Below are 21598 nucleotides of genomic sequence, written 5' to 3' on the forward strand. Positions count from 1 at the left end.
GGCTAGTGACAGACTAAAATCAGCACATTTTCTGTATTGATCGTGTGTGATTTTAGGGTAAACGTGTGACCCAGCCAACAAGGCACACAAGACAAGGCTTTGCATTATCAATTTCCATTTATTGTTCACAAACTAACATACATTAAGTTTTTTTTTTTTCTTTTTTTTTTTTAAACTTAAAAGAAAATTCCCTTCTCACAACTTGTTCTGCTGGTATTGCACTTGAAAGTAATGAGGATGAGAAAGTCACATTAAAAGAAATTTTATGCAGTTTATACATACAAGGGAGAAAATGTACAGTTTGCTGTGGGCCAAATGAATCTGAGCGAAGGCTGTACCACAAACAAGATAAATGCAGTAAAAATGACCAATGGTTCCCTTCATCACTCAGACTCACCGGACCGCACCAGAGCGCAGCATATTCTCGAACCGTACTTCTCATGTGCTACTGGAAGGGAGAAAAGAAACAAACATAGCTGGGGGTCGTACAGAACGTGCGTGTTCCACGCTGGGGGTCCAAGGGGCCGGCGAAGGGGCGAGTCCAGTATCGAGAGTCAGTTCCTCGAACCCTCATGCGCCTTTCGCCCACACGCTGCGGTCCCTTGGGTCTCCAGTGCAAAAGGACCCCATTTTTTCCCCATCCATCGGGATCAACCCCCAACTTCAGGCAATAAAGCAAATTAATGTGTTTCTCTCATCTTTACAAATGGCCAAATCCAAAGGTCAGCTGTGCTCCGGTTGACCTGCTCGCCTATTTAAATAAGGAGGACAGCACTGAAAACTGGCCACTACTGGAGACCTGGGTCAGGAAGGGTGCAAAGGGATCGATCAGCGGACAGATGCGGCGAGCGACGGACTGTCTGGAGGAAAGTGCCGGAACACATAGCGGTTGAGGTCATGCAGCTCTACACACACTTCTATACATGGAGGCACTTAGGGGTGTGTATGTATGCAAATCTGAACTCCCCACCCCAGTGAGAGGAGGAGGGTGGTGGCAGGTTGGGGGGTATGTCACATCACTCGCAGCACGCCAGGCGGATGGGGTGGCCACACAGGGACTGGTTTGTCCGCTCGGCCACCGCTCGCCGGGCCGCCTCCTCGCTCGGGAAAGTCACGAGCGCCTCCCCGCTGCGCTGGCCGCTCAGGTTGTAGAGCACGAGGACGGCGTCCGGTTGAAGCTGTGGGTGCGACACAACAAACTTAGCACCCCCCTCCTGCCAGCCAAGGAGCTGCGCCCTAAAACGGCACGAGGAGACGGCCAAGACAGAGTACAGGCAGTCCTCCGCTTCTCAAGGGGTTCCGTCCCATAAACCCTGCTGCAAGTCGCCAAGAACGCTACATTGTATAACAGGGCTGTTACATTTGTTTTACAGAGAGTAATAATGTAGTACAGTATCTTTTATTCTGCCATATTATTTTCATTCAATGCTACATCAGTTCAATTGCTTTTTCCTTCCCTGCCCGCCGGAACACTCGATACTGGCGTTCTGGTCCTTTCGTTTAAAATGGACCTCGGAGGGAATCGCCAATCGGTCGGCGACGGAAACCCAAAACATAGGGCAGATGTTTGGTCGCAGCGGCCAACGCTTACCGCTCCGTCGGCATGCCAACATAATAAGGCTAATAGGCGTTATAAGTTGTGGATGTAACTTGAGGACCACCTGTACTTTGTTTCAACAAGGAAAGTTTTGTTGACCCATCAAACACACACACACATTGACTTTGTCAAAGCAGACAAACGTTCCATAATCTGTACCCATCTGGCAAGTGAACACTCCATCTCAGGTCATCTGGACAAATGTCTCACTGTTGACGTATCACTTACTCTGGTATTGGTGGCGAGTACACATTTAAGAGGACAACTAATGGTCACTTTGTGCTCAACAGTGACAAGAAGCAGCACGCACACGCACCCACCCAAAATTTCTCGATCCGTCTGCAGCATCGACATCGAAACAGAATTCGGCGTAACTGAGCGTAAGGCAGAAGGGGCAGACATATCATTAATATCTGCACAATTTGCAGCCTACGGCCGCTGCAGGACACCTAGATCGAGGAGGGGGTTCGAGGAAGGATGGGAAATCTAGGGAAAGCCACGGAGAGGACGACCGTCCACCAGGAACAGCTCGTAACAATTCAGTTCAAAGTTTGTCATATGTACAATAAGTACCATGTACAAAGTACTATGAAATTATTAAACAGATATGGAAATGACTCCCACGATTACAGACAGGGATGGATTTCCAGGTGAGATGACATGGAGATCTTCCCCAGACCGACACACATACAAACACACGGTTTGCTGAAGAGGAAACCCAGACCCAAGCCCAGCCAGAAGCGAGGACGCCAATCTCAGAACATGCAGCACCAAGCGTCGAGAACATGCCGAACGCTCACGGAAGCTCGCGTGAGGTTCCGTCCGCCCCAGTTAGCGCGTCGGAAGGGTAAGGACACCGGCTGCTCCCCAAGAAGCAAAGAGGTGAAGCGTCAATCGCGGCGATGTCCCCCATTCCATCGAGAGCTCTGGCCGTAGGTGGCCGGCAGATGGCGCCAGTGCAGGGGGTCTTACCTTCGGGGGGGGGGCTGGTTAGAGACAGAGCCACTCTTTAGGCTGGGCCAGGGCTCGCGCCTGGTCGCCGAGCTGCAGCACGGGGCTGTACTCTTCAGGGGCGTACTACAGCACAATGGCGTGACACAGTCAGCGACAAGCGGCACCTCCCAACTTCCTGCCCTGTCTACATGCAGCTAATTAATATGCGCATACGGAATTGTACATTTGTGCAAAAGCGGCGGTGTCGAGCGTCGCACGTGTGTGCCTGCAGCTCTTTATCTTTTGTCAAGTGCACTTCTCTGTACGTGCAGTCGGGTTGCTTCGGAGACTACGAGCGGTGTGTGGAAACGCCGCGAAGGCATTTTGCATGTGTGTGTGTGTGTGTGTGTGTGTGTGTGTGTGTGTGTGTGTAAGGCTTTCATCAGGACCTCGGTGTGTGGGGGAAAATACACAGCTGGCTGAGTCCAGCCACAGACACTGTTCCCACAGCCTTGACCACTGGTGACACAAGCGCTGCCTGTCTACTCCGTGTGGCCCATTTCATCGAAACACTCAGAAGTGCTGTCGTTGGGGTCCGTGATCAGTTGAACACAGCAACTGAAGACGACCACCAGTGCTACCGTGTGTATCCATCCCCCTTTCCCAGCTAGTTACAACACGCACGCGCACACACAGGAGGTCCAGCAAAAGCAAATCATCTGCTTTACATCCAACTCCCTTTCTGCGCAAACTATCGAGGCCAAGGGCGACGCAAGCGGTTGCCGAAATAAACGGGCAGCGGATGACGACGTGGTTAGAGCTGCTGTCTTTGGACCCGGATTGCAGATTCTAATCCCACCTCCTGATCGCTAACCCCTGAGCGAGACAACTACGCTGAATCGACACGGTTTAAAAATCACCCAGCTGTATAAATGGGTAAATAGCTGAAGAGTCACTTTTGATAAAAGCAGCAGCTGCACAGATAAACGCAGGCGGAAATGCACACGTGCGCATAGACAGGTTGTGCCGCGCTCGTCCTCCCAAGCCGCCCTTCATACGGACGGCTGCGACGGCGTTTAACTCGAGGAAAGGATGGAAAGGCAGCGGGAGCAACACGATGCTGGACGCGAGTTTATGGCTTTACCCCAAATTTACCTGCCCGCTAACTTCTAGCCAATCACACGCTGCCTCCTGGGTGTTTTCATCCCCCCCCCCCCGTCTCTTCTCGGTTCCTTTGACCCTTGCCCTGGGGACCGAACCGGCAACGTGCAGATGCGTTCTCGAAGGAAAGGCGTGGCGGGATCGGGGCGGCGCCCCCTACTGACCTGGTAGCCTTGGAAGAAGCTGAGGATTTCCTTCACGCCCGTGTTGTAGGGCAGACCCTGCATCCGCACCAGCGCCCCCGGCTGAGGGAGGATGGGAGCAGCCGGCTGAGCTGCCACCGCCGCCGCTACTGCTCCCGGGGGAGCCGCAAAGTAGCCAACTGTGGAAGGGGACACGGGGGGGCTGGGAGAGCGAACACACACACACGCTCACATTAGTGCCATTTCCAGGTGAGCGGCGGCGATCATTTCAGCTCCCTGAAAGCTGTACACGCAGAGTCATTTCCCCTGGCATCCGCATTGTGTCACTTAGCGAAACATGAGCAGGCGCTCGAGCGCCGTACACAGCCCCGCGTGTGAGAGTCAATTGTCCCCGCTATTCAAAGAGCCTCTTCACTCTGCTACATCCCGGTAAATGTTACACGAGCTCCAGGGTGTCGTCGCCTCCCCACCCGGGCTGTCCACACCTGCAGCAGGGCCCCCTCCGGTGGGGGTGGGGGGGGATCCTCGGCCCTCGGGCGCTTACCTGGGGTAGTAGGCTGTGTAGTTCATGTAGAGCTGGCCGTGAGCCTGAGGGGGGTAGTAGGCCAGGGTGGGGGCGGTGCTGTGTGCCAGGGGCTGCGCCGGTCTCGGGGTGGCCAACAGGGGTGGCTGGTAAAGCGCCGCATCGCCGGGCAGCACAGCAGCAGGACTCGGGAACGCAGCATAGGTCGGGGGAGAGAGGCCTGCGGGAGGTACGCAGCATAGTCGCTTAACGTGGTAAGCGACTTGCAGTTACCCATTTATATAGCTGGGTAATTTTACTGGAGCAATTCAAGGCGAGTACCTTGATCAAGGGTACTACAGCAGGAGGTGGGATTCAAACCTGGGTCCTTGTGTCAAGTAGCAACTGCAACCACTACGCCACCTGCTGCCCCAGTGCACAGCAAAATAATTGCCCCAGTGCACAACAATAAAAATAATAATGATGATGATGCACAGATACTTCAGTCCCTTCCACGGGTGAACCAAACAGAGGTTTAGGCTCGACTGAATTTCACCCATACCCAACCACCTCCTACTGTGCCGTTCGGGTACCGCGGTGCGCACCGTGCCCCTGCGATTCACCTTGAAGGCTGTGTTTGGCACTGAGGTCAGTCTAAACAGCCAATGGGAAGGGGGCGGCGGCCAGAGAGCCGCTAACACAGAAACGGGCTCCTGGAGTACCTGTTGACACAACGCGGAGGTCACCTTTCTGGGTCACGTGTGTTCAGCTGGATCGGGGAGTGTTTACTTGATAAACTCCACCACCTTCCTGGCTGGTACAACTGATTGCCACCGGGATGAAGGTCGGCTCCACGACAGCAGGGTAAACAGCGGGCGCCCGCAACCACTATGCGGCGTTATGTTTGTGTTCTAGAAGCCGCTTCATCCTCCAGGACACGTGGAGGGAAGCACGGTAAAGCGGGTACTGACCACGGTACTTGGGCAGCACTTCCGATATACAGCTGCTGCACAACATCGCAAAGCCGGAACATGAACAACTCATTCCAAATACATGGAGATATTTATGGAAACATGGAGTATTTTGGCAAATATGGAAAACATATGCAAATGCTCAATATTAAAGGCGCTATGGAGAATGTAAGCAAATACGTGCAGATATTTATACAAATATGGTCGTTGCCGGAGAGGGAGGGTGGGAGGGAACGTTTCGGGCAGGAGCTCCTGGGTGATGTGTTACGAGGAATCGGGACACACCAACTCAAGAAAGTCCAGATCTTAGGTGAGAATCTCCATATCTCCCGGGCCGAAACACCGGCTGTGTAACGCAGGGCGGTAGAGGAGGCTTGTGGTGGACGTACATGGTAGTTTGCAGGGTGGGGGGGACAGGCCGCTGCGATTCAAGGTGCCCCCCATTAGGACGAAGCTCATCTCCTCTGCTGAGCACTGGAAGACCTCCACGTAACGGTCCTTCATCATCTTCTTGTGGCACTTCTGAGCCATCATGAAGGCCCGGTCTGCAGACTTCATCTGGATGAAGGCATCGCCGGAGGGTCGTCCCTGAGTGGACGGGAGGACAGGAAGGTCAAGTGATATTAGGTCTCAGGAGCTGCAAGGTGGTCCCCCCCCCCCCTTTTTTTTTTTTTAAAAAAATGGTCTTTCTGGGACTCAGATTCCCAAAAACGAGAAACTGTCCAAGTCCCTCCGTTAACCTGACCCCTCAAAGCTACGAATCATTTTGACAGTACTGACCAGCCCTCGCATTGAACCACTCCATGGCCCTGGACACAAAAAGAGCAGGGAACCAGTTCTGCTGTGTCACCTGTTGGTTGAGGACCATGTGGACACCGTGCGGCTTGATGTCAACGGTGTGTTCGCCCATGAACTCCAGGATGTCCTCAATAGCGGCGGTGTAGGGCAGCCCCCTTAGTCGGATGCAGTCCCGGGTGCTACCCCCGGCCAGGAAAGGGGGAGTGGCCAGCACAGGAACCGGCACCATCGCCGGTGGCGGTGGCAGTGTGGATATCAGAGGAGTGGACACATACCGATTCAAGACCTGCGGGGGAAAAAAAAGAGAAGCACCAGGATACCATTCAGGAACTGGTTTTGTCAGGGGCCAATAAAACCTTAGTACCTTGGGATCTGACACCTGACACCGAAATATTGCCGAGTGCTATAAATATCTTGTGCCGTTGTCAACTTTCGCAACAAAGCACTCGTACCTCAGTGTCGATTAGCAATACCTTCCCTGCGCATTCATAAAGGCCACATTTAGTGTTTTTGTGCCTCCCAACAGCTGAGCATCATGCGACTGAAGCCACCTCTCGCTCATAGCTCTCGTCAACCTTCATTGGTCCTTATCAATTAGCTTCCTCTGTTATAACGTCAATGGTCACGTCCCAGGTTGGACTGTCCAACCCACATCCACTTATTCGCCGAGTATCAGTTCATTCACATCGTTTTCATCAATTGTCTTTTTTTTTTTTTTAATTAAATGTCATATTAATACATAAAAAGTATCATATGTATGTTTATGGGTCCAAGAGTTTAATAAGCTCAGATACACAGTATTAGAGTAATTAATGAAGGGAAACTGACATTCTGCGATTTACATTTATTGATTTAGCTGATGCTTTCTCCAAGGCAGCTTACAACGTTAGTTATAAGCTTACAATTATTTACCCATTTTATACAGCTGGGTAATGTTACTGGAGCAATTTAGTGCAAGTACCTTGCTCAAGGGTACTACAGCCAGAGGTGGGGATCGAACCCATGGCCTTCGGATCCAAAGGCAGCAGCTGTAACCACTACATTACCAGCTCATATTGGTAAGTAACTGTCCATTTTAATGCAATTGATGATATTTTAGCATAAATACTGATTTTGGGTTTTAGGACCACAAAACTTTTTTTTTTTTTTTTAACCATTCAAAATAAGGGAAATTACATCAGTTATGAGAATTCACCTTACAGGTGGTTTCAAAATTACCTTTGTAAGGGGGCGAGCTATTTCATATAATAAATACAACAGGAGAAGCACATAAAGGGCAAGTTACTTAGAAATGAATGAAGGGAGGGAGAAAGAAGCGCTCTGAGGCTTTTGATCGCACCGCACTAGCGTTTCACCACGGTTGAGGTACAGAGATGAGGGAAAGAGTCGACTAAGCAGCCGGGAAGAGGCAAGATGCCCAGGAGCTCAGGAGCTCAGGAGCCCATACCTGCTGGACCTCGGCAGCAGTGCTGCGGAAAAGCTCAATATATCTCTTGCCCAGGATCTGCTTGTGCTTCTTGAGGGCATGCAGGGCATACTCCTCGCACGAGAACAACACAAAGGCGTCGCCGGTGGGTCGTCCATCGGGGTACTTTACAAAGAGCAGCCCCTCGCTGCCGTCCGTCACGGGACTCTCGGGCCCCAGGAAGCCCAGCACGTCTTCGGGGGTGGCGGTGAAGGGGAGCCCTCGCATGCGGATGATCACTTGGTTCTCCTTGGACAAAAACTGGGCCACCTCATTGGAAGTGCCTGGGAAGCAGGAGGGCAGAAAGCGGACAGCGTGAGCCTCCCCCGTAGCACGGGCGCCGGCGTTCAGCATCAACACAGCTTTTACCCGTATGAACGGAAAGCTCGCCGACAGTCATCATGCAGACCTCAGGTAAGCGTCAACCGTTCATCCGAAACGGCTTTAAAACCTCTGGGTGTCCATGCAGCCCTGGTCCTCGACTCGCGAAAAGGATTCTTTCCAAAAACCCCCATCGGTCAAAAATCCCCTCCTATCATACGAACCATCAACACCGCACTGTACAATAGGGCTTTTGTCATATTTTTCAACAATTTCACACATTATTCATGTTAAAACCCTAATACAAAGTATGAATACTATTCTGCTACATCATTGTTTCAAACTGTAAATGCATTTTCCTTCTGCTTTTTCCTTTTCAGCACCATGGTAACACTCGCGTATTCGGTTCCTAGCAAGCGCAATTGAAAAGTAGCCTGAAGGGAATAAATAAAACGTTTTGTAAACAAACCCAATCGCTGTGGGACACCGAGATGCTGACAGAACCTAAACGGTAAGAAAAATGGTTCCTTGTGGCCATGTGGCTAGTGAGAAGTGAAAGGGTTGCCCTTAGATGCTGGTATTCAAACAATATATTAAGGTTAATGGGGCGACCATGGTAAGTTTAGGCAGTCTTAAGTCGCGTGTGTGACAAATCGAGGACCACCTATAGATACACATAGATTAATAAATAAGTCCAGTCATCATGATACAAAGTCACTCCAATAACATCCGGCCCGTCTTGTGGGGAACACTGGCCAGGTGTCCGTTCGGAGCTCCACACCAGATGAATTCACTGACTAGTGAGGTCCTGCCACGAAGGGTAAACCCGCAGCCGGCTGGGGTACGGTTTCCCCCGAGCGGCTGGCCCGGGTCAGCATGGCGAGGCGCGCTCACAAAGAGCCATTCACGTCGCTTGAGATAAGATGGTGAAGCCAAGATCAGGTGTAGGATCGCAAAGAAAAGTCCTGGAGCTCAGCTGGGAAAAGCAACAGCGTCTATAGCGAACCACACTCCACACTCCACACACAGCTTTAAGACAAACATGAAATCTAACCTCCGGCTATCTTCAAGAACTCCTCCCCTGTCGCTTTGTAAACCTGCGGAAATGACATTTGTATTAATTACAGTGATTCCCCATTAATCACTATAATTTAACAAAATCACTATAACAGCTTTTGTCAGTCTTACAGCAGTGTCACTGATTTCATTAATTTAAAAAAAAAAAATAATCATTTGCAGAGTATAAAAAGATGGACATTAATGAGCCCAAGAAGAATGAATAGGCTAAAATCCAGGTACTTTATGTTGAACTTTTAACAAAACCTAGTGGACGTGTGGAACGGTATCCATAAAGTCTAGGGCGGCAGCTCAAATTTACACCGCACCAGTATAAATGTCCTGGGACCACATAGGAGTCCTTTTATTCTTCACATTGCCACATTTGGGAGGCATTTTAAATGTACAAATTAAACTACTTGATACCTAAACGCATTCTTTATCACGTGCTCCGTCAGAGTGAAGACAAATTTAAATTTTCTATAGAAATCGCATTACCGCGATGTGACATAATATTCGTATTATATCAATGTGTCACGATGATGCTTGTATATCATATCACAGGGGGGGAAAAAAAAAAAAAAAAAAAAAAAAGCATGTCCCTTCAGGGATTAACAAAGTACCTTGCTGCCCTAAATTAAATCAGAGGTTACCTCGATGTAGCGGCTGCCCATGTGGTGTTTGTGGCGCTCCAGAGCCAAGTCTCTGTGCTCGGAGTTGACGAAGCGCACCAGGGCCTCCCCGTTCCTCCTGCCCTGAGCGTTGAGGCACAAGGCCACGCCTCCCCTGGTGCACATGGACACACTTCAGCACAACTACACACACACACACACACACACACACACACACACACACACACACACACACACACACACACACACACACACACCAGGCAACTACTGTAGAAGCAGGGAGGCTCCACACACGGCCGTATGCAAATGAGGGAGGCGTTTGGCCCGTTTGCGATGAACGAGTCGATCGATGTGCCGCTTCTTACTTGGCGATGTTGAGGCCTTTGAAGAAGCGGGCGATGTCCTGGTCCGAGGACTGCCAGGGAAGACCTCTGGCTCGGATCACCGTCTCGCTGTCCACCGGCTCCGTCTTGCTGCTACGGAGAACACAAATATACAGGACAAAGACGTTCACGGTCACCGGAAGGGCTCCGAGTGCGACCCGCTGTCAAACATCTACTACCGAGCATAATAATATCGTAAACAACTGAATATTGACACTAACTGATTACTACACATTTTTCGTGGTTTATTAATAGCGTTCAGTAACAGGCTGTGCCGCACACTGCTCGATGACCCCGCAAATTAAAACACGTTATCAGTACATGGGCAATTACAGTACAGATGCAGCTCCAAGTGCCAAGCCTCAACGCCACTTTGTGCGCGAAGAACCGAGGCAGCTGTAACGCACCATAAAGGCGGCACGAACGCTTACCACGCTCCCGACTCAAACTTGTGCTTCACCGTCTCGAGACTCGTGAACTTGTGATCTGCGGCACAACGGAGAGCAGTTTCAGAAGATGAATCGTTACGCAGCGAGACGCCGCGCAGCAGCACACGCGTGGGCCTCCACTCAACGGCTCTCTCGACCTTATCGTCGATTTCCGTCGTTCTAATAACGACCGATCAACCTGCTCTACGATAATTGGCTCATTGTTAATACAAGTTAATACAATACAAATACAGTATAGTGTAGCAAGAAAACATAATACTATTATTTTACACATTCATCTCGCAAACACTTTTCTCCAAAGCGATTTACATCTCCAAGAATACCAACAGTACATGACATCATCAGACTTGGATGCAGATACACAATTCCAGAGCACACTCATTTCTAAATAGTTTCCTTTTTTCTTTTCAGCACCACCAGAACAGTCTTGGACACAAAAAAAAAAAAAAGCAGCAGCTTGAAGACAATGACAAATGAAAAGTTTTGCAAATATTGCAAATATAAAGCAATCGCCAATCACTGAATGAGACCCCAATGATAAAGAGACATGGTGTTTTGAGGTAGCACGACCAGCCCGTGTTATGACGTAGCAGAATGAGCGGTGGGCGTTATAACCAAACACCAGAACCCAAATAAAGTCGATGGGATGACCGTTGTCCCAACCGTTGGGCGGTCGTAAGTCACAGATGCCGTAACTCGAGGACCACCAGGGGGCGGGGTGTCCTTACTGTAGGGGTCAGAGAGGAGGTGCAGGATGAGCAGCACCATTTTCTTGACCTCGCAGACCCCTGCTGCCTGTTCCGCTACGGGAGGGATGCACACATCTGAACCGCTGGGTCAAGGCCTCCAAAGGGGTCGCAGTCAGGCTGGTAGGAACACCGCATCGCGCCCGCTGTCTTACAAAGGCAGGAAGGATACAGTCACACATGGAAGGCAGCGTGAGCTCCTTCACTGGGCCTGCATTTGGACAGCATCTGTTGAACTCCACCCTCAGGTCCACGAACGAGTAGAAAGAGTCAGGCAGGACCAGGTTCTGGAACACAAGGACAGGCGGGTCACGTTGTCGCCGAGCATCACTTCATCATAATGATGATCATGCTGCTCCTGGGAGGGGCGGAAACTATTCATATTGAAGTCTAAATGAAAGCTCTCCAACTTGCGGCACATGTTGTACCCGTCACCATGGAAACGATGCTTAATGTTATCAACCCTGAGTAAACTAGACACTTCTGGTTAAAACATAAATGAAGCTCAGATTTACTTTGAACCATGCTGCAGTCCATCTCTCCAAGTAAACAGGTGATCAGTTCCTCCAATAATATGCATCTGGATTATTTATATAACATACCTGGTATACCGTTAGCCAACCTGCACACAGTGCTTTGCCTAGTCAGCTTTATGCTCCATTTATGGGATCCTGGCTTATACCCAGGTGATCAATGTTTGTTTTATTTGGTTATGTTTATTAGTTGATGATTATGATACTCACTCTGGGGTGGGGGGAGTCAACTGAATTAATAAATGGAAATGTGACATTTATCAATATAAATGTCAATTCTAGATGGATGATCATATAGATCATGCACGTCGAAAATGCTCTACACGTGAGGGTGGAAACGTGTTACTAGTTAGTAGCTGTTGCCTTTTAGAGGAACAATGAGGGCCACTTGAAAAGGACATTGAAGGGAAGGGGTATCTAGCAAGTAATCTGTGCTCATTTGCATAATTTACCACAGTTTGTCAGAACTACTCAGGTGACCAGTGAGATCAGAGCCAATTGATGGGTGTAATGTCTCACCCTTTATACCAGCTATAAGGTACTTGAGACATACTGTACCAGATTCACTGATACAGTGCTGGAGAAAGAGACACACACACACACACACACACACACACACACACACACACACACACACACGTTACCCTTTACTCTGCTGGAGACGTACCTTCTTGGAGGCCTCTGGGTGGAGGGCCTGTCTGATGAGCAGCGGCCCAGTAACACACAGCGTGTAAGAGCTCCTGCCCATGGACTTCAGCTCGCTGGCAACACACTGCTGGAACTGCGGGGTACAACGGGACGCAGGATTACTCGCTCGGACACACGCGTCCGGAGTTACGCGCGCACGGCCGGCATGGGGGGGGGAGAAAGGCAAAATATTTACTGTATCAACAACTGAAATGATGAAACATAAAACATAAAGCAAAGCCAAAGAGTTGTTGAGAAAAGCCAAGAAAATGGAGACAAATAATGAACAAATGGATCACCTTTAATGCATGGGAGGAAGAGAAAAAAAGAAAAAAAAAAAACCCCCACACACAACAACAACAACTGCAAGATGAGCATTAAGGAGTGTCCACAGCAATGCAGGACAGTGCCGGCTGTGTCGGTGTGCGTGTGGGGGGGGTGCAGGAGAGCTGGTCCAACTAGTTTTGTGTGTGCGCTGAAGGCAGCCAGCAAGGTTCTCTTGGACGGGTGATGGCCCTGAGGCTGAAGAGCTTACGCAAGGCAGTTATCGGCTCATCTCGGCAAAAGGAACAACGCCCTGCACGGCGAGCCGAGGCCGTCACGCAGCAAGTTACACGCGGCGGGCACCTTCACGCTCGCGCCGGGCCGAGCGAAGCCCGACATTTCCCACAATTCCCTTAGCGCTGCATTTACAATTCATATGGAGTAAAGCCACGCTCCACTGGCAGGCTGCCTTTAAGACCAAAAAAAAAAAAAAAAAAAACCCAACCCCACAGTGTTTTGTCAGTTCAACTTCTGCTGTACTGGTATAAGGGGGGGGGGAAATTCCTCAAAGTATTTAAAGATCTGATTCAATATCACGGAAGGTGCTCATGCAGAGCAGAACAGCATTGTAGCAGCCCAGTCTGTAGCCCATAAAACAGTCGCACGGTACAGGTTGTAACCTGCTCAGAGAAGCACGAGATACGCAGGTAGTAGGAAGAAGGCGTTCTCCTGCCAAAGTTAATGGTGAGATCATCAGGTACAGAGACTCTTACCAACAGCAGATAGAGGAATATGCATTGAGAGAGATGCATGGCTATGGAAAACACCACTCCAATAACAATTTTTTACACCGCTCAACGAAAATACATCACCACCACAAACTCCTGTCCCGTGTCAACTGGTTCATCCCATAATGAAGTGAATCATTTGTCACGAAAGAAGCTATAAACCATATGGAAGTGAGTTGAACTGATCCAGTCCACACAATCCTGTTCTGTGAGTGCATTTTACTGCCAACTAGTGGCAGTGTATGGAAACGCAAGTTGCATCAGCTATGCGACAAGCACCGCTTATATTACCCACGTGAAGGAAGGAAAAAAAGAAAAAAATGTGGCAATGTCATCTTCCAAAATTTGGAAGTCAAAGCTTCATATCACAAGCACCCAGTGTACTCATTAAGTTTAAAAACTAGTGCATCTTTAAATATTAAAAAGAAGTGAACAAGCGGTTCATGACGACGGATGGATGCTGTCGAGTCGGTAAAAACGTACCAACTAAATGCACCATATATGCCGGTGCTGATCCGGCGTGTAAGTCGACCCACAAAAATTACAGGTGTAAAATAGGTTTAGGCCTACAGTCGACGGATAAGTCGACCCCCAAATAACGTGCAACTTTTGGGCAGGGCTGTGGCGTTTGAGTCAAAGGTTTTGTGTACCATGTCAGAGCATGGCAATACCGCCAAAGTACGAGCTACTGTAAAAGTAGGAGGTACTGAATTGGCTGCCGGTTCCAGGACCCAGGAGGGTCCCACTACTTATTTAGAACACTTTATTGAAATAGTTGCAGGAAAAAAACAACTCTGCAACATAGATCTGTAAAACACACAAGGACTGAAAGTTGCTTGGGGCAACAGAGCCTGCTTGGCAGTGTTTTTAACCACACGCTGACCTCCTGCGAGTGGCCGTGTTGCCATGACGCACGAGCCAGGTGACAGCGCTCAAACAGGACAGACAGGTACAGCTGGTGACAGGGCAATGTGACTCTGCTGAAAGACACCGGGTGGGTTACCTACCAACCACTCCCTTCATGACAAAGAGAGCTGAGAAGCAGCCACATGCTCACCTTGTTCAAACATTTGTGTTGGAAACGCCCCCATCCAATGCAAGTCATGCATCTTACTGCTCTGTTCTTTCTTCCACATAAACTGGAGCGCTGTGCATTGAATGTCTCTCAAAAGCACAGCAGCAGTCTGGCTTCATACTGTTAAGAGTAACAGCCTTTAATTCTCCAGTTAAACTCAGTCTTCACCTGCTGTACCTTACCCTACAAGGGTAACTCTTCATAAGCTGAACTCCCATAAATTAAGGACAGAATTACCATTAGTTTCAATGGAAACTTATTTGTTCCTGAGCGCTGAAACTGACACTCAGTTACACTAAAAAGATCAGCAATATCCCATTAAAACGGACAAATAACCTTAATTACCACAAGGCAGCTCCCCTTCATTGATTACCCTATAATACTGTATAGTGGTCTACCTGCACTCATTCAGCACACTTAAACGCTCATAAACCTTTTAATATATGATGCTCAGTGATTGGGGGATGCGGTGGTACAGAGGGCTTGGTCAGGGTATGCCATGTAGTGGGTCTGGAGTTCGAGTCCTGCTTGGGGTGCCTTGCGGCGGACTGGTGTTCTGTCCTGGGTGTGTTCCCTCCCCCTTCAGCCTTGCACCCTGTGTTGCCGGGTTAGGCTCTAGCTCGCCATGAGCCCACTCGGGACAAGCGGTTGTGGACATTGAGCGCGTGTGCACGCACACAGTGTTTATGCATTAATTCAACCTTTAATGCAACAGAAGAGTAAAGAAAAAAAAAAAAAAAAAATCAATGAATGAATTGACACTTAGCCAACAAGTGGCTATAGTTTTGACAGTCCAAACGGGGACACAGTCACAGAGATAACAGCCGAAACTAGTAAACAAGGGCTAATGGTGGCTGAGAATTTGGTTCGAACCATGTCAATCTATAACCGAGAAGACGACCGCACGGTGGCTCATTTCTCAGCTGCTCAAAATCCAAATTTAGTCCTTCTAAACGTGAAGAAATATCTCACAAGCCAAAGCAGGGATATTAAATCAAACTCCTTGGCAAATTCTTATAGACCAAGTGGGTGTATTGCCGTGATGAGTGCATTTACGTCACCGCAACCTTAACATGACAGTGATGAATCAGTAATACAGGGGTCCAATGTAGCCACCACTCCGCTGTCTCTGGGATCTACCATCGGCATCCACAGAACAGCACCATTCCGGAACTCTCAGGAGCCATTGGTATATCATCTCACAAGGCTCCTCGGATTCTACAGACGAGCCACCAAAAAAACGCTTCAAATTCCAAATCAAATCGATTCCGCTACTAACTTCCAATTACTGTTAAGTGAAGCTCCTGACTCAAAAGTCTGAGGGGGGTACGATTCACCAGACCTCAGGAAGTACACAGAGTTCATTCATACTCATTCTAGAGCTCAAGGGAACCCAATGGTTTGATGCCTGAGGTTCACTAAAATTTGTGCGAAAAGCCAGCGGTCCTAATACTGAGCCGAGAGGTACAGCACAACACGTACAGAGATTTTTTTTTTTTTTTTTTTTTTTTTTTTTTAAAAAAAAAAAAACACACACACACACACACTTAATTTTGGACACACTTTTCAACACCCAAGTCCAGCAAAGCTGACTGGAACCCATGCAAGTGTCAAGCCTGGATTCCATTGTTCAGGTGATCCAGATAACCTCACTCAGGAGCTACCAGAACTGCTGTGGGGTGAGTCAATGACCTCCCGCCAAGTCCATAGGGCACGCACACTCACTAGCCACTTCATTCGCATGGGTTCCGTTCCTGGTTGATAAAGTGCTTCCCAGCACCACATCCAACTGCACTCTGGGAGTGGAGGTGATCTTTAGCCCCGGCGCTATCGATCGCCATTCCTGGCTGGCCGTGTTTGCTCTACAGGAGGACCAACATGTTTACCCCGCAAGGCGGGACCTGATAGCGTGCGCAGTTTGGGAACCGTTGGCTCCCTGGGAGTTTTAGAGACACAGGAAGGTGCATCAAACTGTGTGACTAAAGTAGGCTGCTGACACCACTCAATGGGTGCAATGCCTAGGGGAGAAGGGGGGGGGGGGGGAGAACCATCACATACGGTGGGTGCAGCTGAGTGAGATCATGACCCGCAGGGGTGTGACTGTTTCCAGTAGGTCCAGAGCAAAGCGGGTGGATTGAATGGGGACTGGAGAAAAACTGGTTTGCAAGAACGCACACAAATCGGTCGTGTCAACCCAGCTTCCTGTCTGAACACAAGTCAGCCACGTCAGTCCTTACCGACCACTTTGACAAAAGTGAAATACACTTACGCAGCAGGCACTGTAGTGTTTAGGGCTGCTGCCTTTAGATTCTGAGGCTACAGGTTCAAATCCCACCTCCTGCTGCAGTACCCTTGATCAAGGCACTTACCCTAAATTGAAACAGTAAAAACTACCCAGTTGTATAAATATGTAAATCATTTTAAGTCGCTTTAGAGAAAAGCATCAGCCAAAATGGACAGACGCAAATGTATGCAAAAAAAGCCACCGCAAAGAACTGCCACCGACCTGCCGGTTTCTGTGATCTCTCATTTCTCTTAAATTCGCAGCGAAACTGAAAAGCCGTCGCTATGTCTGGAGGACTGCGTATTCAGCTCTCACACACACCTCCTCCTGCGAGCAAATGTTGAGCGACCACAAGTGAAGGTCTGTCACGTTTCAAAGCGAAGCCACTGTACTGACAGCATCCCCATCGCACAAAAGAGTAACACACCGAGATTCATCCGTAGAAAGAGACTCAACCCCAACCGATACGGACTCCTATCACAGCGCAGAGGGTCCCAAGCCCACCCTGTGTGGCAGTGAGCAAACTGAATTTGTGGAATTTAAAGCAAAACCACCATCTTGGCAAAAAGGGACCATCAAGGAAGCAGATATACAACTGCAATAAGACAGACCAACTATAAAATGCTGCCACCCAAAACTCAAGCTTCCAAGACCGGAACTTTACAACTCTGGGGTGTAAACAGAGTAAGGAAATGGTCACGATTCCAGTCTAACACTACTGAGAGTCATACATTGAAACTATACATAGCCAACAACAGTCCTGCACAATATCGTTTTATAGTGTGGAATAATTAATAATAAACCATTTAATACTATATTGCACTTCCATTTAATCTGCTATTTGTGCCACACCCCCCCCCCCCCGCCTTAAGGTAATGCAAGTTACATTTACCCAACACTTTTTGTTAAGGTACCTGCAATCATTTACACATTTATACAGCTGGGTGATTTTACCGGAGCAATTTAGGGTACCTCCTTGCTCAAGGGTACTGCAGCAGTAGGCGAGATTCGAACCAGCAACCTTCGGATCCAAAGGCAACGAATGGGTTCGGTTCAGGTTGAATAATAGACTCGAGGCTATATTGTGAGTGAATCCGAAAAGATCGTGACTGCTTTGCAGTTGCTGTACAAATAGGGTGATTCTGCTTAACCAGCCAACGTTCATAAATCTATTGACAAGCCCAAGCTGTCCAACAGAACCAATCCTGACTAACTACCGGACACTGCTGGTCAACGTGGTTAACAGATATGCGTCGCAACCAGCATCCGGCTGGCGAAATGCGTGCACTTCTCGTTTTAAATACCAGGGAACGTACTGAAACCCATCTTCACCAAACCCACTAGCTGAGAAACCAACACTGCCACAGCACTTGTCGGCTCAGCAGCCAGGTGACAGCACGTTGTGGTCATAAAAACGTCCTCGTTCCACCAAAAGCGAGGAAAACAACCACTTGCGGTCGGTCCAGCAGGTTATACCTCTACTCCTGCCGGGGCTGCGATTATCAGCAGGGTGTGTTCGCAGGTAAACATTCCCGCTTCCAGATGTCTAGCGGGCACATGGGCCTCAAACAAGACTGGACCTGCTGACACAGCCTCCCTACCTGCCATCCGTGTCTCTCCGACCAGGGTTAACCGGCTGACTACCTGCTCGTCAGGCTGCACGCTAATTATATGGGCGACATTTTTTTTTTTTTTTTGTTTGTTTGTTTTGGGTTCGAAGCACCGTTCTGATGTCATACGCCAGCGAGACGAAGGAGCTCCACAAAAATACGCCCGAGACGGTCAGGTGCCTTAAGCGGCGCACGCTGCCGGGTTGACGGTTTGTCCCGTTCGGAAGGAGACCCCGGCTGCCGAGCTCCAGAGGCGCGTCGGGGTCTTCGGCACCATCGTAGCGCGAAGAGTAGAAGGTCGAGAGCAGAAGCGAGCGCGCGGAAAGCTCTGGAAAACAGAAACGGCATCGTCATTGACGCAAATGGGACCCACCTGGTGCAGGACCCTGTCCAAAGGCTCGGCATTGCAGAGCTCGTCCACGGCGAGGCCCGTCTCCTCCTTGCATTCTTCCGTCACCTCCAGAAGGTCGGGCTTCACCAGGCGCCTGTGGAGCTTCCCCACCTGCAGACAGAGTCAGCGCTTCACCTCCTCTACGGGTTTCCACCTCGAGACAGTCTACTGCCCCCCCCCCCAACCCAACCCCTACACAACACATTCACGAGCAAGCTCTCCTCCCAAACAAACACACGTTATCACACACAAAACATTTTTTTGCAAAGCAGTTGAATGCAAACGTGGGCGGTCGACCACAAGGCCTGCTTCTCACGCACACGCTCACTTACTATCGAACAGGTACACTTTCTTCAAAGCTCAACGCTCCAACCTCTACGGGGGGCAACTCCAACCAACCATTAAGCCATGCATTTTTGAGAAGGTTATTCGTATTGTTTAAAGAGAGAGAGTTTCCAGGGGAAAAAAAAAACAAGATCAGGGAAGCCGTGCCGTTGCCCACGAGGAGTCGCCGCGCGTTTCCGAAAGGGTACCTGAACGACAGGCCGGTCGTCAGGCCTCCACATGACACACGAACATCCAAAACTCACACCTCACACAGAGAAGGGCTCTCGGAGAGAAAGCCTCGACGAAGGCAGAAGGTCCATACCTTTTTCTCATGAAGGTCCACAATTTGCCACACCAAGAGAATTATTTCCCTCTCATCCGAACCCAGTTTACCCCCATTTGCACCAGCTGTTGCCCCAAAGAACACCACCAGAGTATCACTGTGCGAAGCCATCAGGGACCACAAGGGTAAAAACTACAATTAAAAGCAAAGATCAAATAATAAAAAATAAAAATAAAAAAAGAAACACAACAAGAGGAACGTTCACCTCTTTCTTTCCACAGTGAGTGACACAAGAGGAACAAAACTACAGATCTGGACTCTACTGAAGTTCACGAGAGAAAAAGGCGACGGGAGCGCGACCCCAGACTCTACCTGCTCCGGTGCGCGTGTGCGCTCTTTCTGGAGCTACTGGTCCAACTGGTAAAAGAGGGTGGGAAGAATCCGGGTTTCTTTCTCACACACACTCACGCCACGCCACGCGCGCCAGCACGCACACACACACCACAACAAGACTCGTAAGGCTTGCTTTGCTTTGCTTTCTTTTCTTTCTTTCCTTTTTTTTTTTTTTTTTTTTTTTTTTCTCCCGAAAGTTACCTGCCTCCTTAATACATGCCAATCTTCGCCGAGGAGCGGCCCTATTGGCTGCTCCCCAAAGGTGAGGGCGGGGCTTGCTCGTTCCAGTATCTAGGCAGTTCAATCTGATTGGTCCGCTCCCGTCCCCTTTTAAGGAAGTATCCACGTAAAGATACGTTTTTTTTTTTTTTTTTTCCCTCAAGTATTTTACACCTTCGTGATCAAAGGTGAGGCGCGGCCCCGTGGAGCAGGAAGTGAGCGCGCGAGCGCGCGAGCGCGCGCCGCTTTCTAGCGCGCGGTGTTACTGCAGCATGTCGAAAGGTGGACACAGGTGTGCCGACCAGTTCTCACCTCTGCAATTTCAAGTTTTTTTCCTGATAGTAGTTTAAAAACGGACTTTTTGGATAACGCGTATGGACATATGAATAACAAAACAGGTGAAGCCGCACATATATTACATTTACATTTATTCATTTAACAGATGCTTTTCTCCAAAACGACATTTCATAGACAATACAATGTGTGCACTACATTAGCAGAAAAAAAACAAAAAAAGTATTATTGTATAATATACATCTATTTAGCAGATGCTTTTCTCCAGAGCAACTTCCAAAGAACTCTATGTAGTGTTACCAGCTCACACACCTTATTCACCATGGTGACTTACACCAGTAGATACACTACTTACACTGGGTCACTCATCCATACATCAGTGGAACACACTCTCTCTGTGTCAGTCACACACTATGGGGAAACCTGAAGAGCGTGTCTTTGGAGTCTGGGAGGAAACCAGAGCACCCAAAGACTTACACTGCTAAATACACTACTTACAATGAGTCACTCATCCATACATCAGTTGAACACACTCACGCTCTCTCTCTCTGTCACTCACATACTATGAGGGAACCTGAACATCATGTCTCTGGATTGTGGGAGGAAACCAGAGCACCCACAGGAAGAACATACAAACTTCACACAGACTAAGTGGGGGATCAAACCCATGTCCTATCACACCACCCAGGCAGTGTAAGACAGCAGTGCTACTTGCTGTGCCACTGTTCTACTCACTAAAACCATTTAAACTATATTAAAACATAAAACTGCAACACTGGACCCAAAGGTCACAGGTTTGATTCCCACCTCTAGCTGTAGTACCCTTGAACAAGATGCTTACCCTCAATTGCTCCAGTTAAAAAAAAAAAAATGTACCGAGCTGTATAAATGGGTAAATAAATGTAAGTACTTTAACATTGTACAGTAAGTCGCTTTGGAGAAAAGTGTCAGATACATGAGTTAATGTGAATAAATTATAATTATTTCCCAGTTGAACTTGTACAGTAGAATAAAATGGATATTATTATATGCTCTGCATGTTTAAAGTGCTTTGTTTAACATGCGAGGCAGGATCTCGGTCCTGAAATGGAGAACGAGCTGCCTTCGGCTTCAGGCCCACTTTCCCCACAGACGGTCCGTGTGAAGCAGCACTTTGTTCGCTAGAAAGGGCGATTTGTTGTCTATCAATAATTCAGAGCATGTCGCACAGGGGATGTTTCGCCGTGAAAGGTGCTGCGCAGCTGCCTCGGGAAAACGGAACAGAAAGCAGCTCCGGCGAGAGGCGGGTGCAGG

The 21598-nt window shown here is 48.9% G+C and overlaps 1 protein-coding gene across 2 annotated transcripts; it reads right to left on the minus strand.

Moving 5' to 3' along the window:
* Nucleotides 1-195: 195 nt before the first annotated feature.
* On the minus strand, nucleotides 196-19901 carry esrp2 (epithelial splicing regulatory protein 2). 2 transcript variants are annotated; one of them, XM_018742207.2, is made up of 17 exons: nucleotides 19772-19901; nucleotides 19439-19591; nucleotides 18772-18900; nucleotides 12358-12471; nucleotides 11330-11444; nucleotides 11140-11235; nucleotides 10394-10448; nucleotides 9945-10055; nucleotides 9601-9733; nucleotides 8946-8988; nucleotides 7553-7854; nucleotides 6158-6391; nucleotides 5697-5895; nucleotides 4379-4577; nucleotides 3856-4036; nucleotides 2570-2674; nucleotides 196-1178 (listed from the first exon to the last, which is right to left on the minus strand). In XM_018742207.2, the coding sequence occupies exons 2-16, from the start codon at nucleotides 19568-19570 to the stop codon at nucleotides 2588-2590; spliced, it is 2130 nt and encodes a 709-aa protein (XP_018597723.2). In that variant the 5' UTR covers nucleotides 19571-19591; nucleotides 19772-19901; the 3' UTR covers nucleotides 196-1178; nucleotides 2570-2587. The 2 variants fall into 2 exon arrangements, with proteins under 2 accessions (XP_018597723.2, XP_029108152.1); XM_029252319.1 differs by lacking the exon at nucleotides 19439-19591.
* Nucleotides 19902-21598: the final 1697 nt, after the last annotated feature.

The sequence above is a fragment of the Scleropages formosus genome, chromosome 5, assembly GCF_900964775.1.
Source record: "Scleropages formosus chromosome 5, fSclFor1.1, whole genome shotgun sequence".
NCBI lineage: Eukaryota > Metazoa > Chordata > Actinopteri > Osteoglossiformes > Osteoglossidae > Scleropages > Scleropages formosus.